The sequence below is a fragment of the Cyclopterus lumpus genome, chromosome 18 (assembly GCF_009769545.1).
Source record: "Cyclopterus lumpus isolate fCycLum1 chromosome 18, fCycLum1.pri, whole genome shotgun sequence".
In the NCBI taxonomy this organism is placed as follows: domain Eukaryota; kingdom Metazoa; phylum Chordata; class Actinopteri; order Perciformes; family Cyclopteridae; genus Cyclopterus; species Cyclopterus lumpus.
Genome location: NC_046983.1, coordinates 9,047,558 through 9,063,291, shown reverse-complemented (window position 1 = coordinate 9,063,291; position 15,734 = coordinate 9,047,558). Strand labels below are relative to the sequence as shown.

At 45.6% G+C, this 15,734-nt stretch overlaps 1 protein-coding gene and 3 long non-coding RNA genes across 4 annotated transcripts; all 4 read left to right on the top strand.

The window, feature by feature from the left end:
• The first annotated feature begins 1,386 nt into the window (after positions 1 to 1,386).
• LOC117747682 lies at positions 1,387 to 1,909 on the top strand. Its single transcript, XR_004611466.1, has 2 exons — positions 1,387 to 1,597; positions 1,848 to 1,909. It is a non-coding gene; the product is annotated as an uncharacterized LOC117747682 (long non-coding RNA).
• A 3,240-nt stretch (positions 1,910 to 5,149) lies between these two features.
• Positions 5,150 to 7,261, top strand: LOC117747674. Its single transcript, XR_004611458.1, has 3 exons — positions 5,150 to 5,267; positions 6,969 to 7,025; positions 7,167 to 7,261. It is a non-coding gene; the product is annotated as an uncharacterized LOC117747674 (long non-coding RNA).
• A 4,203-nt stretch (positions 7,262 to 11,464) lies between these two features.
• On the top strand, positions 11,465 to 14,023 carry LOC117748151 (threonine-rich protein-like; the record flags this gene model as incomplete). The annotated part of the gene is made up of 2 exons (XM_034557784.1): positions 11,465 to 11,512; positions 13,940 to 14,023. Coding segments are annotated over 2 exons (132 nt in total), but the record flags the coding sequence as incomplete, so codon positions are not given.
• A 532-nt stretch (positions 14,024 to 14,555) lies between these two features.
• Positions 14,556 to 15,699, top strand: LOC117747666. The gene is made up of 4 exons (XR_004611450.1): positions 14,556 to 14,803; positions 14,919 to 14,983; positions 15,127 to 15,311; positions 15,608 to 15,699. It is a non-coding gene; the product is annotated as an uncharacterized LOC117747666 (long non-coding RNA).
• Positions 15,700 to 15,734: the final 35 nt, after the last annotated feature.

Here is a 15,734-nt window from a genome sequence, read left to right as displayed (position 1 = left end):
CAACAACAACAGCTGCGCCGACAACAACAGCCACACCAACAACTCCCGCACCGACAACAACTCCAACACCAACAACTCCCGCTCCGACAACAACTCCCACAGCGACAACAACTCTGACCCCTACAACAACTCCGGCACCTACAACAACTCCCACGGCGGCAACAACTATTGAAGCTCCCGCAACAGTTGTGATCCTCGCAACAGACTTGGATGAACCATTTTTAGATGAACTAAATAATAAAAGCAGCCCGCAATTCATTGAGCTTGAGGGAAGAGTCGTAGCTGTGGTTAGTACTCAATCTCATTATTTTCCTGCTTGTTGCTTTTGCAGTTTTTCACTTAATTTGGAGATTACCTTATTTTAACTTTGTTCATTTTTTCTATCTTTATTCCTACAGTACAATCTCATCTTCAGTAACGAACATGGCGATGTTTTCAACTACACTTATGTGATTGAGTTCAGGTAACATTTACTATGTTGAGAGTCCTACTTACTTTATTAACAATGTTTAAATGTTATAATGACACAAAAATTCAATATTACTTATAAACATAGATTTCTAAGTTATTAATGTTAATATTATTTGATAAAACATTTTTTTTCATGATGCAGCCAAGCTGCCAATGCAACACGAGCGGGTCGGACAACTGCAAAGTTCGGGGTTGTGTTCGCTCAAACTAATTCGACTCAAGAAATCCCAAAGGCTGCAGATGTTGCAAAAACCTTAGTAGCCGCTGTGTCTAACAGTACCTTTAACGTCACTGTTGTTGCCGCTTCCGTCACTGTACTTCGTAAGTAAACACTAAGCCTGAATTTCACTCCAACTGTGAGTTGGTGTGTGTGCTTACCTGATCTTTTGTTTCCAAATTGCTTGTTTGACAATGAGCATTTAAAATCATAATTATCATGAAGTCCACTGTGACATTAACTGTGACTTAGCAAACATATACTCATGTGTTTGTTTGTTTAATAGAAGGCACTCTGGCTACAATTATTCATTTATTCCATCTTTTTTTGTTTTTTACTGATGAAACAACTACATTAAATTCGACAACTGCATCCCCCACCATTGCTGCAACTACAGCTACCAGTGCTGCAACTACAGCTGCCAGTGCTGCAACTACAACTGCCAGTGCTGCAACTACAGCTGCCAGTGCTGCAACTACAGATGCCAGTGCTGCAACTACAGCTACCAGTGCTGCAACTACAACTGCCAGTGCTGCAACTACAGCTGCCAGTGCTGCAACTACAACTGCCAGTGCTGCAACTACAGCTGCCAGTGCTGCAACTACAACTGCCAGTGTTGCAACTACAGCTGCCAGTGCTGCAACTACAACTGCCAGTGTTGCAACTACAGCTGCCAGTGCTGCAACTACAGCTGCCAGTGCTGCAACTACAACTGCCAGTGTTGCAACTACAGCTGCCAGTGCTGCAACTACAGCTGCCAGTGCTGCAACTACAGTTACCACTACAACTGCTGAAACAGTCATAACAAGGCTATTGACTTTCAGATCTCCAGAAGATACATTTACAAGTGACTTGCTGGATCCATCATCTGCAGCGTTTCAAGCACGAGCCACATTGCTAGTGTCAACAGTAAGTAATAGATGATAGATTGTTTCCTGTTTTATAATTGACAGCAAAAAATGGGGGGATTATTTTCCTGGTGTTGAATTTTCAAATTAAATATTATTGAACACAAATCAATTATCTGGTAGTCATTGAAAACATTGAAATAGTGACACTACCGGCAGTTGTAGGTGAATGAAAAAGACAATGCACAAGTAAAGAAACACAAGCAAATTAAATAAATGTAGTAACAAATGATTTGTTTGTATTTCTGCAGCTTGGACCTTTACTCAAAGAAGCTTTTTCTTCGTTCCGCACCATCACTGTGAATTTATTCAGGTAATTTGTTTATGTTATGATGATAACATCCTAAGAGCACTGATAATAAATGTATACGAATTAAGCAATATAATATGTTGTAATTCCTTTTGCAATAATGGATCAATCATCCAAACCTTAGTCATTGCATTTTCATCAACATCTGCTCCAAATGGCACTCAGATTCGAAAAGTTTTGGTCAGAGCGGAATCAAACATCACAACTTTCAGCATTGACATCAACTCCATTTCTGTGGACGGCACACGTAAGCTATATTGAATACTGCCACTTTTTTTCATTACAGATTTGTTTCTTTATCTTTTAAAGCAATGTCTTGTTTTCTTTTCTCAATCTTTACAGAGGTTTCAAGTGGAGTAAGCCACAACATCAGTCTCATCACTGCATCCTTCCTTGTGCTGATGTCATGGATCCTGTCAAGCCAGCAATAGCGTCATTGCTGATTACTGTTTGAATTTGCTTTATTGCATGACTGCCATCACTGGCATGAACAATTACTTATTGATTCTTGTTGAAGAAGTCTTGTACAGCTTCAGATAAACTTACTATCTGCGTTGGAATGTCCAGGGTCCTTCACCAGAGAACGACACAGCAAGACTAATAAGCAACATAAAATACCATTAAGCCCTGAGATGTACAAAAAAAATGGGTTCTATCAATAATTAAAGGAACAACTCTGAAGGTCATCATGAGTCGTGTAACTAACCATGAACCAAATAGGCCTAGAGTGTTATCATCATGATATATACGGTATATATGTCAAAACATTGCAGTTATTTTGTTTTGTTTATTCAAGGTGTATTCATGTATTCATGCATAGCTGTATTCTGTGAGATTTCTAAATGTTTGTACAATATTTTTTAGAAACTTTACAATGATCAGAATAAAAAGTCTTTGAAGAATTTAAATCATCTCTCGTTTGATGCTTTGCAAATTTGGTTCGAAGTTTATCAGGGAATGATTAATGTCTTACAATGAGCCTCAGCTGTTGGTGTGTCAGTGAATCAGGTTTGTTAAGAAAGAGAACTGGGAGGGGTGCAAAGTGTACTTTGACTATGAGATTAATTTATCTATTCAAACACCACTAGACATGTTATTATTAAATCAGCTTAAACTGAACACCAGCATCACCCATTGTTCATTTTCAGAAATGTCAATCGCAAATAAAAAGCATTTGAATAGAGATGTAGGTTGTAAAAGATTAAAGGCTACCACTTTAAGATACATTGTTATTGATCATACATTTTCTTAGAAACTTGCCATTCACTGATTATTTCTAAAGTTCTCCTTTCAAAATTGACCAAGAAGACACTTCTGTTTTCTTAGAGGCAAGCATAAACACACTTTAAACTAAAGGAACAAAACATGCTGCAATGGTCTTCATTAAAGAAGAAATAATGGTGCAGATGACTTTCACAAAATGAACAAAAGAATCCAAGTGTGAATTTTCAAACCAAAGCTTGTCTGGTAGTTTGTAGTCCTTGCAGGACACACATTTGTGTCTGAACAGTATATTTGTATATATGTATCGTAATAGAGTGCAAAATCACTAATGTTTCTAAAAACCCTTTTAGTAAGAGAATAAAGTCCATTATTTATGAATTAATCATTTGAATTATGATGTATAACACCTTACAATCTTGACTGATATTTTTGAACAGTGACTCCACCTGCCCAATAAACCGACAAAAACTCTGGCACCATCAACAACTATTGAAGCTCCAGCTCCAGTTGTGAACTCAATAATAAAAGCAGCCCGCAATTCATTGAGCTTGAGGGAAGAGTCGTAGCTGTGGTTAGTACTCACTCTCATTATTTTTCTGTTTGTTGCTTTTGCAGTTTTTCACTTAATTTGGATATTACCTTATTTTAAGTTCGTTAATTTGGTCTATTTTCTTTATTCCTACACTATAATGTCATCTACAGTGAGAACTACAGCAATATTTTCATCCAGTCTTATGTGATTAAATTCACGTAACATTTTTAAGCAAAATTAAATTATTACTTTTTAAAGCAATGTCTTGTTTTCTTTTTTACCTTTACAAAAGTTCCACGCGGAGTAAGCCACACCATCAGTCTCATCACCACATCCTCTAATGAATTATTCATTATATAAAAGTTTAAAGTTAGACATAAATGAGGGCGTGGTCACTTTGAGTGACAGGCGGGTGCATTCTCAGTTCTCTCACCACAGCTGTCTGCTCCGCTGCTCAACACAGTTCCACCGGCGGTCAATCGCTTTCCCCATTTTTGACCTTGCCAATAGCCGTAGCCTCACACTTCGCTTTTCCTCTTATCAGTTTTTATTTCAAGGAAGTACATTATTAGGTCTTTATATAACGAAGGAGGATTGTCCATAGAGGTAGAGGAGGTAGCTCCCTGACAATTTTTGAGAGGCACAAGATGAAGGTCAAATTATAAATGAGTGAAATTATCTTCTATCAATAATTGGATTGTTTCAGGAGAGAGTTTAAACCTTTTTTGTAGAGTTTCAGTCAGCGCCATCAGAATTGGAGCAAACACTGTAAGCGAGCTACTTACTACCTACAGCTGGAAGCTCACTGACTCATAATGGGCAAGTTTCAACTTTAGCAAGAGTAAAAAATTTAGTTATATTTTGGTTGATATATCAATCCATTTCATATCATTCATCCAGGTACAAGGGGTGTTAATTCAAATGACCTGTATAATCAACGGCAGTTTACTTTCTTTTTTTTTGCTGCAAATATCTATTTTTATATTGACATTGAAGGTGGAAAAACGTAGTTCTACATATTTACAGATCATTAATATTAGTGCTATATGACTGGAAAATATACAAAATGTACACTTGCTTCAAAGAATATGAGAAAATATAGATGAGATGCTTTTCTTATAATATGTCAATAATAATATTATTGTATTGTATCATCTATTTACATATTTACTCTCAAAGACATTTTGCAATATTTGTTTAGAGAGTTTCGATGTGTTTTTCTTCTTGAATTATTTCTGCACCATTGCACTATTCTTTAATTATATCTTAGTTTTACTGTCATACTGGTACAACCTCTTTCAACATTCCCATAGGTGGAATGCACCAGACATTCACAGGAGAAAAGAAGGGAGTGTTCTATGATCTTCGGCCAAAGAACTGACAGATTGAATGCGGAAAAAAAGACAACTATGAGTTACGTCATTAACCTTCATTCCGTTTCAATATAAACACCTTCATAGACAGGGACTATAACAGAAGGTAAAAGGTTTGCACTGTGACAGATGTGACCTGGACTAAATTGTGATACAGTGAAATAGTTTAAAACATTGAAAGCAGAAAGATAGGAGGAATTCATAACTTTTCATCTAATATCTTGATCATTGGGTAAGTACATTCTTAAATCTATTGATAATACAGTCAGGACATAGGTCCATACAAACTGAAAGGGGGATTGTTGCGAGAATTCATTCTTTTTTTGTGACGTTTTTCTCAGCACCTTCACTCCTGGAGCAAACACTGTACTAGCGCTACCTACAGTAGTTAGCTGATTGGCCCATATTGGGCAAAGGTCAATTTAAGCAAAAGCTTCAACACACTTCAATAAATACATTTTACATTGGTTCATCCATCAATCCATTTAATGCAGCGTATCCAGATCCAGTTTGCTATAATTTCATTATTTATAGAGCGAAGAATCATGTTTATATTGTGCTGAGAAGTACTTAAACAATGTGAGATAATACATGATTGTTTTTTACTTTAATTTGACTATCATCCATTTAGAATTTACTTCGATAACTTATATATACATATTCATGTATAATATGTTTGTTTATAAAAAAAACCACAGAATTCCGCATGTTTTGAGTCATTTGATAAAACAAACTGCCCTTGTTTCCAAAAATAAAAAATATAAACAAATACCCTTGTTATAGGCAATAAGCATTCAGCTTTCGTACAAAAATAACACTTTCTGGAACATACGGTAAAACTATACATTGATAAAGAACACTTAAACAGAAACATGTTTACAGCATGGTAGAACAAATATTTGGTTTTCTATAACTAGTTTCAACTTTTATGACAACTGCACATGATCTTAATTATTAATAATTTGCCTGTTTTAATTATATAAAAGCTTAAAGTTAGACATAATTGAGGGCGTGGTCACTTTGAGTGAGATAGAGTCTCAGTTCGCTCACCACAGCTCACCTGCTGCTCAACACAGTTCCACCTTGCGGTCTTCCGCTTTGTCCATTTTTGACCTGGCCAATAGCTGTAACCTCACACTTTGAGCTTCATTTTTCATCTTTTTATTATTAGTAAATACATTAATAGGTCTTCATATAACTAAGGAGAATGGTCCAGAGAGGTAGAGGAGGTAGGATTTGAGAGGCAAGATCAAGGTCAATTTATAAGTAAGAGTAATTATCTTCTATCAATTAGTAGATTGTGTGTTCAGGAGAGAGTTTAAACCAACTTTAGCAAAAGTAAAATATTTAGTTATGCTTTGGTTGATCCATCAATCCATTTTATGTCATTCATCCAGGTACAATGGCCGTATATTCAAATTATGTCATTTAGAATTAATCTTATATACTGCTGGGAAGTACTGACAAAGTGTGATATGCTAACAAATATTCTTACGCTGTATCCTCTCATCATATTTCCATATTTTGGCAAGTCAAATCACAAAATGATGGGATTGAACTACATTGTGTAGTCTTAAAAAGGTCTTAAAAAAGCTGACATTTAACATGGTAAATACAAAAGAAAACCTGTATAATCAACTGCAGTTTACTTGTTTTTATTAAAACAATATGCAGCCATTGTTAATTAAAAATATTAATTTGTTTAGGTCTGGTGAAGGGAACTGAGCCCTCTCCAGAAGATAATTGATAGCCATTGTTCCCAGTGACTGCGAATAATTAAATTACTTATGATTTGTCAAAATTTAAGACTAATACAGAAAGAAGTTGATTGCTGCAGATATTGTTTTACCTATTTAAAACGTAATGAAAGAAGCGCAAAAGATTTTGAAATAATGTGTTTCTAAAAAAGTTGCTGTATTGTTGAATCTTATAGAAAAAAAAGACAAGATGGATTTCGGAAAGATAGTATCGATTATCCTGATTCTGATAGGTAAGTTGTTTGATGTTAAATCCAATGCTTTTGAAGGTTATTGAAAAAAGTTAAAAGTTCTAGTGAACAACAAAAAATAATAGTTACGGTGAAGTCCTTGACAACATTTCATCCAATGTTTCTTGTAATTATTCATATCAGTAGCACATACTACAGTAGAGACAACAACAACTGCCGCACCCACAACAACTCCCGCGCCCACAACAACTCCGGCACCTACAACAACTCTGGCACCTACAACAACTCCGGCACCGACAACAACACCGGCACCTACAACAACTGCCGCGCCGACAACTCCCGCACCGACAACTCCCGCACCGACAACAACTCCGGCACCAACAACAACTCCAGCAGCTACAACAACTACAGCACCTACAACAACTCCCGCACCTACAACAACTCCCGCACCAACAACAACATCAGCACCTACAACAACTCAAGCACCTACAACAACTCCCGCACCAACAACAACTCCCGCGCCGACAACAACTGCAGTGCCGACAACAACTTCAGCACCCACAACAACTCCCGCGCCCACAACAACTCCTGCGCCCACAACAACTCCGGCACCTACAACAACTCCCGTGCCGACAACAACTCCGGCACCTACAACAACACCGGCACCTACAACAACTGCCGTGCCCACAACAACTCCCGCACCGACAACAACTCTGGCACCAACAACAACTCCGGCACCAACAACAACTCCGGCACCTACAACAACTCCCGCACCAACAACAACTCCCGCGCCGACAACAACTCTCGCGCCAACAACAACTCCAGTGCCGACAACAACTCCCACGCCCACAACAACTCCGGCACCTACAACAACTCCGGCACCTACAACAACTGCCGTGCCGACAACAACTCCCGCACCGACAACAACTCTGGCACCAACAACAACTCCGGCACCAACAACAACTCCGGCACCTACAACAACTCCGGGACCAACAACAACTCCGGCACCTACAACAACTCCCGCACCAACAACAACTCCCGCGCCGACAACAACTCCCACGCCCACAACAACTCAGGCACCTACAACAACTCCGGCACCTACAACAACTCCCGTACCGACAACAACACCGGCACCTACAACAACTGCCGTGCCGACAACAACTCCCGCACCGACAACAACTCCTGCACCGACAACAACTCAGGCACCTACAACAACTCCGGCACCTACAACAACTCCCGTACCGACAACAACACCGGCACCTACAACAACTGCCGCGCCGACAACAACTCCCGCACCTACAACAACTCCCGTGCCGACAACAACTGCGGCACCTACAACAACACCTGCACCTACAACAACTGCCGCACCGACAACAACTCCGGCACCAACAACAACTCCGGCACCAACAACAACTCCGGCACCTACAACAACTCCGGCACCAACAACAACTCCCGCGCCGACAACAACTCTCGCGCCAACAACAACTCTCGCGCCAACAACAACTCCGGCGCCGACAACAACTCCCGCACCAACAACAACTCCCGCACCAACAACAACATCAGCACCTACAACAACTCCGGCACCTACAACAACTCCCGCACCGACAACAACTCCGGCACCAACAACAACTCCCGCTTCGACAACAACTCCCGCGCCGACAACAACTCCAGTGCCGACAACAACTTCAGCACCCACAACAACTCCCACGCCCACAACAACTCAGGCACCTACAACAACTCCGGCACCTACAACAACTCCCGTACCGACAACAACACCGGCACCTACAACAACTGCCGCGCCGACAACAACTCCCGCACCGACAACAACTCCTGCACCGACAACAACTCAGGCACCTACAACAACTCCGGCACCTACAACAACTCCCGTACCGACAACAACACCGGCACCTACAACAACTGCCGCGCCGACAACAACTCCCGCACCTACAACAACTCCTGTGCCGACAACAACTCCGGCACCTACAACAACACCTGCACCTACAACAACTGCCGTGCCGACAACAACTCCCGCACCGACAACAACTCCGGCACCAACAACAACTCCGGCACCAACAACAACTCCGGCACCTACAACAACTCCGGCACCAACAACAACTCCCGCGCCGACAACAACTCTCACAACAACAACAACTCCGGCGCCGACAACAACTCTCGCGCCAACAACTCTCGCGCCAACAACAACTCCAGTGCCGACAACAACTCCTACGCCCACAACAACTCCGGCACCTACAACAACTCCGGCACCTACAACAACTGCCGTGCCGACAACAACTCCCGCACCGACAACAACTCCGGCACCTACAACAACTCCGGCAGCAACAACAACTCCGGCACCTACAACAACTCCCGCACCAACAACAACTCCCGCGCCGACAACAACTCCCACGCCCACAACAACTCAGGCACCTACAACAACTCAGGCACCTACAACAACTCCGGCACCTACAACAACTCCCGTACCGACAACAACACCGGCACCTACAACAACTGCCGCGCCGACAACAACTCCCGCACCGACAACAACTCCTGCACCGACAACAACTCCAGCAACAACAACAACTCCAGCACCTACAACAACTACAGCACTTACAACAACTCCTGCACCTATAACAACTCCCGCACCAACAACAACTTCAGCACCTACAACAACTCCCGCACCAACAACAACTCCCGCACCAACAACAACATCAGCACCTACAACAACTCCGGCACCTACAACAACTCCCGCACCGACAACAACTCCGGCACCAACAACAACTCCCGCTTCGACAACAACTCCCGCGCCGACAACAACTCCAGTGCCGACAACAACTTCAGCACCCACAACAACTCCCGCGCCCACAACAACTCCCGCACCTACAACAACTCCGGCACCTACAACAACTCCGGCACCGACAACAACACCGGCACCTACAACAACTGCCGCGCCGACAACAACTCCCGCACCGACAACAACTCCCGCACCGACAACAACTCCCGCACCAACAACAACTTCAGCACCTACAACAACTCCGGCACCTACAACAACTCCCGCACCGACAACAACACTGGCACCTACAACAACTGCCGTGCCGACAACAACTCCCGCACCGACAACAACTCCTGCACCGACAACAACTCCGGCACCAACAACAACTCCAGCACCTACAACAACTACAGCACCTACAACAACTCCCGCACCTACAACTCCCGCACCAACAACAACATCAGCACCTACAACAACATCAGCACCTACAACAACTCCGGCACCTACAACAACTCCTGCACCAACAACAACTCCCGCGCCAACAACTGCAGTGCCGACAACAACATCAGCACCTACAACAACTCCGGCACCTACAACAACTCCCGCACCCACAACAACTCCCGCACCAACAACAACTCCCGTGCCGACAACAACTGCAGTGCCGACAACAACTGCAGTGCCGACAACAACTTCAGCACCCACAACAACTCCCGCGCCCACAACAACTCCGGCACCTACAACAACTCCGGCACCTACAACAACTCCCGTGCCGACAACAACTCCGGCACCTACAACAACACCTGCACCTACAACAACTGCCGTGCCGACAACAACTCCCGCACCGACAACAACTCCGGCACCAACAACAACTCCGGCACCAACAACAACTCCGGCACCTACAACAACTCCCGCACCAACAACAACTCCCGCGCCGACAACAACTCCCGCACCGACAACAACTCCGGCACCAACAACAACTCCGGCACCAACAACAACTCCGGCACCTACAACAACTCCCGCACCAACAACAACTCCCGCGCCGACAACAACTCTCGCGCCAACAACAACTCCAGTGCCGACAACAACTCCCACGCCCACAACAACTCCGGCACCTACAACAACTCCGGCACCTACAACAACTGCCGTGCCGACAACAACTCCCGCACCGACAACAACTCTGGCACCAACAACAACTCCGGCACCAACAACAACTCCGGCACCTACAACAACTCCGGGACCAACAACAACTCCGGCACCTACAACAACTCCCGCACCAACAACAACTCCCGCGCCGACAACAACTCCCACGCCCACAACAACTCAGGCACCTACAACAACTCCGGCACCTACAACAACTCCCGTACCGACAACAACACCGGCACCTACAACAACTGCCGTGCCGACAACAACTCCCGCACCGACAACAACTCCTGCACCGACAACAACTCAGGCACCTACAACAACTCCGGCACCTACAACAACTCCCGTACCGACAACAACACCGGCACCTACAACAACTGCCGCGCCGACAACAACTCCCGCACCTACAACAACTCCCGTGCCGACAACAACTGCGGCACCTACAACAACACCTGCACCTACAACAACTGCCGCACCGACAACAACTCCGGCACCAACAACAACTCCGGCACCAACAACAACTCCGGCACCTACAACAACTCCGGCACCAACAACAACTCCCGCGCCGACAACAACTCTCGCGCCAACAACAACTCTCGCGCCAACAACAACTCCGGCGCCGACAACAACTCCCGCACCAACAACAACTCCCGCACCAACAACAACATCAGCACCTACAACAACTCCGGCACCTACAACAACTCCCGCACCGACAACAACTCCGGCACCAACAACAACTCCCGCTTCGACAACAACTCCCGCGCCGACAACAACTCCAGTGCCGACAACAACTTCAGCACCCACAACAACTCCCACGCCCACAACAACTCAGGCACCTACAACAACTCCGGCACCTACAACAACTCCCGTACCGACAACAACACCGGCACCTACAACAACTGCCGCGCCGACAACAACTCCCGCACCGACAACAACTCCTGCACCGACAACAACTCAGGCACCTACAACAACTCCGGCACCTACAACAACTCCCGTACCGACAACAACACCGGCACCTACAACAACTGCCGCGCCGACAACAACTCCCGCACCTACAACAACTCCCGTGCCGACAACAACTCCGGCACCTACAACAACACCTGCACCTACAACAACTGCCGTGCCGACAACAACTCCCGCACCGACAACAACTCCGGCACCAACAACAACTCCGGCACCAACAACAACTCCGGCACCTACAACAACTCCGGCACCAACAACAACTCCCGCGCCGACAACAACTCTCACAACAACAACAACTCCGGCGCCGACAACAACTCTCGCGCCAACAACTCTCGCGCCAACAACAACTCCAGTGCCGACAACAACTCCTACGCCCACAACAACTCCGGCACCTACAACAACTCCGGCACCTACAACAACTGCCGTGCCGACAACAACTCCCGCACCGACAACAACTCCGGCACCTACAACAACTCCGGCAGCAACAACAACTCCGGCACCTACAACAACTCCCGCACCAACAACAACTCCCGCGCCGACAACAACTCCCACGCCCACAACAACTCAGGCACCTACAACAACTCAGGCACCTACAACAACTCCGGCACCTACAACAACTCCCGTACCGACAACAACACCGGCACCTACAACAACTGCCGCGCCGACAACAACTCCCGCACCGACAACAACTCCTGCACCGACAACAACTCCAGCAACAACAACAACTCCAGCACCTACAACAACTACAGCACTTACAACAACTCCTGCACCTATAACAACTCCCGCACCAACAACAACTTCAGCACCTACAACAACTCCCGCACCAACAACAACTCCCGCACCAACAACAACATCAGCACCTACAACAACTCCGGCACCTACAACAACTCCCGCACCGACAACAACTCCGGCACCAACAACAACTCCCGCTTCGACAACAACTCCCGCGCCGACAACAACTCCAGTGCCGACAACAACTTCAGCACCCACAACAACTCCCGCGCCCACAACAACTCCCGCACCTACAACAACTCCGGCACCTACAACAACTCCGGCACCGACAACAACACCGGCACCTACAACAACTGCCGCGCCGACAACAACTCCCGCACCGACAACAACTCCCGCACCGACAACAACTCCCGCACCAACAACAACTTCAGCACCTACAACAACTCCGGCACCTACAACAACTCCCGCACCGACAACAACACTGGCACCTACAACAACTGCCGTGCCGACAACAACTCCCGCACCGACAACAACTCCTGCACCGACAACAACTCCGGCACCAACAACAACTCCAGCACCTACAACAACTACAGCACCTACAACAACTCCCGCACCTACAACTCCCGCACCAACAACAACATCAGCACCTACAACAACATCAGCACCTACAACAACTCCGGCACCTACAACAACTCCTGCACCAACAACAACTCCCGCGCCAACAACTGCAGTGCCGACAACAACATCAGCACCTACAACAACTCCGGCACCTACAACAACTCCCGCACCCACAACAACTCCCGCACCAACAACAACTCCCGTGCCGACAACAACTGCAGTGCCGACAACAACTGCAGTGCCGACAACAACTTCAGCACCCACAACAACTCCCGCGCCCACAACAACTCCGGCACCTACAACAACTCCGGCACCTACAACAACTCCCGTGCCGACAACAACTCCGGCACCTACAACAACACCTGCACCTACAACAACTGCCGTGCCGACAACAACTCCCGCACCGACAACAACTCCGGCACCAACAACAACTCCGGCACCAACAACAACTCCGGCACCTACAACAACTCCCGCACCAACAACAACTCCCGCGCCGACAACAACTCCGGCACCAACAACAACTCCGGCACCTACAACAACTCCTGCACCAACAACAACTCCCACGCCAACAACAACTCCCGTGCCGACAACAACTCCGGCACCAACAACAACTCCTGCACCGACAACAACTCCAATGCCGACAACAACTCCAATGCCGACAACAACATCGGCACCGACAACAACCCTGGCACCCACAACAACTCCAGCACCTACAACAACGCCAGCACCAACAACAACTCCTGTGGCCACAAAAACTATGGCACCTACAACAACTCAGGCACCAACAACAACTCCTGCACCGACAACAACTCCAATGCCGACAACAACATCGGCACCTACAACAACATCCGCACCGACAACAACCCTGGCACCCACAACAACGCCTGCACCGACAACAACTCCCGCGCCAACAACAACTCCGGCACCTGCAACAACTCCTGCACCGACAACAACACCTGCGCCCACAACAACTCTGGCACCTACAACAACGCCCGCACCAACTACAACTCCCGCGCCAACAACAACTCCCGTGCTGACAACCACTCCGGCACCTACAACAACTCTCGCACCGACAACAACTCCTGCACCGACAACAACCCCTGCACCGACAACAACACCTGCGCCCACAACAACTCCGGCACCTACAACAACATCCGCACCGACAACAACCCTGGCACCCACAACAACGCCTGCACCAACTACAACTCCCGCGCCAACAACAACTCCCGTGCCGACAACAACTCCGGCACCTACAACAACTCTCGCACCGACAACAACTCCTGCACCGACAACAACCCCTGCACCGACAACAACACCTGCGCCCACAACAACTCCGGCACCTACAACAACGCCCGCACCGACAACAACTCTTGCGCCAACAACAACTCCCATGCCGACAACAACTTCGGCACCTACAACAACTCCGGCGGCGACAACTGCAGCGCCGACAACGGCGACAATTCCGGCAACCACAACAACTATTGAAGCTCCCGCTACAGTTGTGATCCTTGCAACAAACTTGAATGAACCCTTTGTAGAAGAACTCACCGATAAAAACAGCCCGCAATTCATTAAGCTTCAGGGAAGAGTCGTAGCTGTGGTTAGTACTCACTCTCATTATTTCTCTCTTTGTTATTTTTTGCAGTTTTTCATTAAATTTGGAGATTATCGTATACAAAGTTTGTTCATTTTTTCTATTTTCCTTATTGCTACAGTATGATGACATCTACAGAGAAGAATATGCCGATCTTTACAAAAGCTCTTTTGTGATTGAGTTCAGGTAACATTTACCATGTTGAGAGCCCTACTTACTTTATTTACAATTTTTTCATTTTATAATGACACAAAACATTTTATATTACACATATAACAAGTTGTTAATGTTAATATAATTTGATTCATTCATATTATTTCATGATGCAGCCGAGCTACCACCACAACACGAGCGGGTCCGACTACTGCAAGGGTTGGGATTGTGTTCGCTCAAACTAATTCGACTCAAGAAATCCCAAAGGCCGCAGATGTTGCAAAAACCTTAGTAGATGCTGTGTCTAAGCCGAACAGTACCTTCAACATCACTGTTGATGCCACGTCCGTCACTGTACTTCGTAAGTAAACACTAAGCCTACATTTCACTCCAATGGTTTTTAACGGAAAGAAGTGTATCACATGTAATTTGTAATTCATCTATCAGAGTCAGTGAGTTGGTGTGTGTCCTGTCCTGATCTTTTTTTGTTCAAATTGCTGGTTTCACAATGAGCATTCAAAATCATAATTGCCATGAAGTCCACGGTGACATTAACTATGACTTAGCAAAGATATACTCATGTGTTTGTTTGTTCAATAGAAGGCACTCTGGCTACTATTATTCATTTATTCCATATTTTTTTGTTTTTTACTGAAGAAACAACTACATTAAATTCGACAACTGCATCCCCCACCATTGCTGCAACTACAGCTGCCAGTGCTGCAACTACAGCTGCCAGTGTTGCAACTACAGCTGCCAGTGTTGCAACTACAGCTTCCAGTGC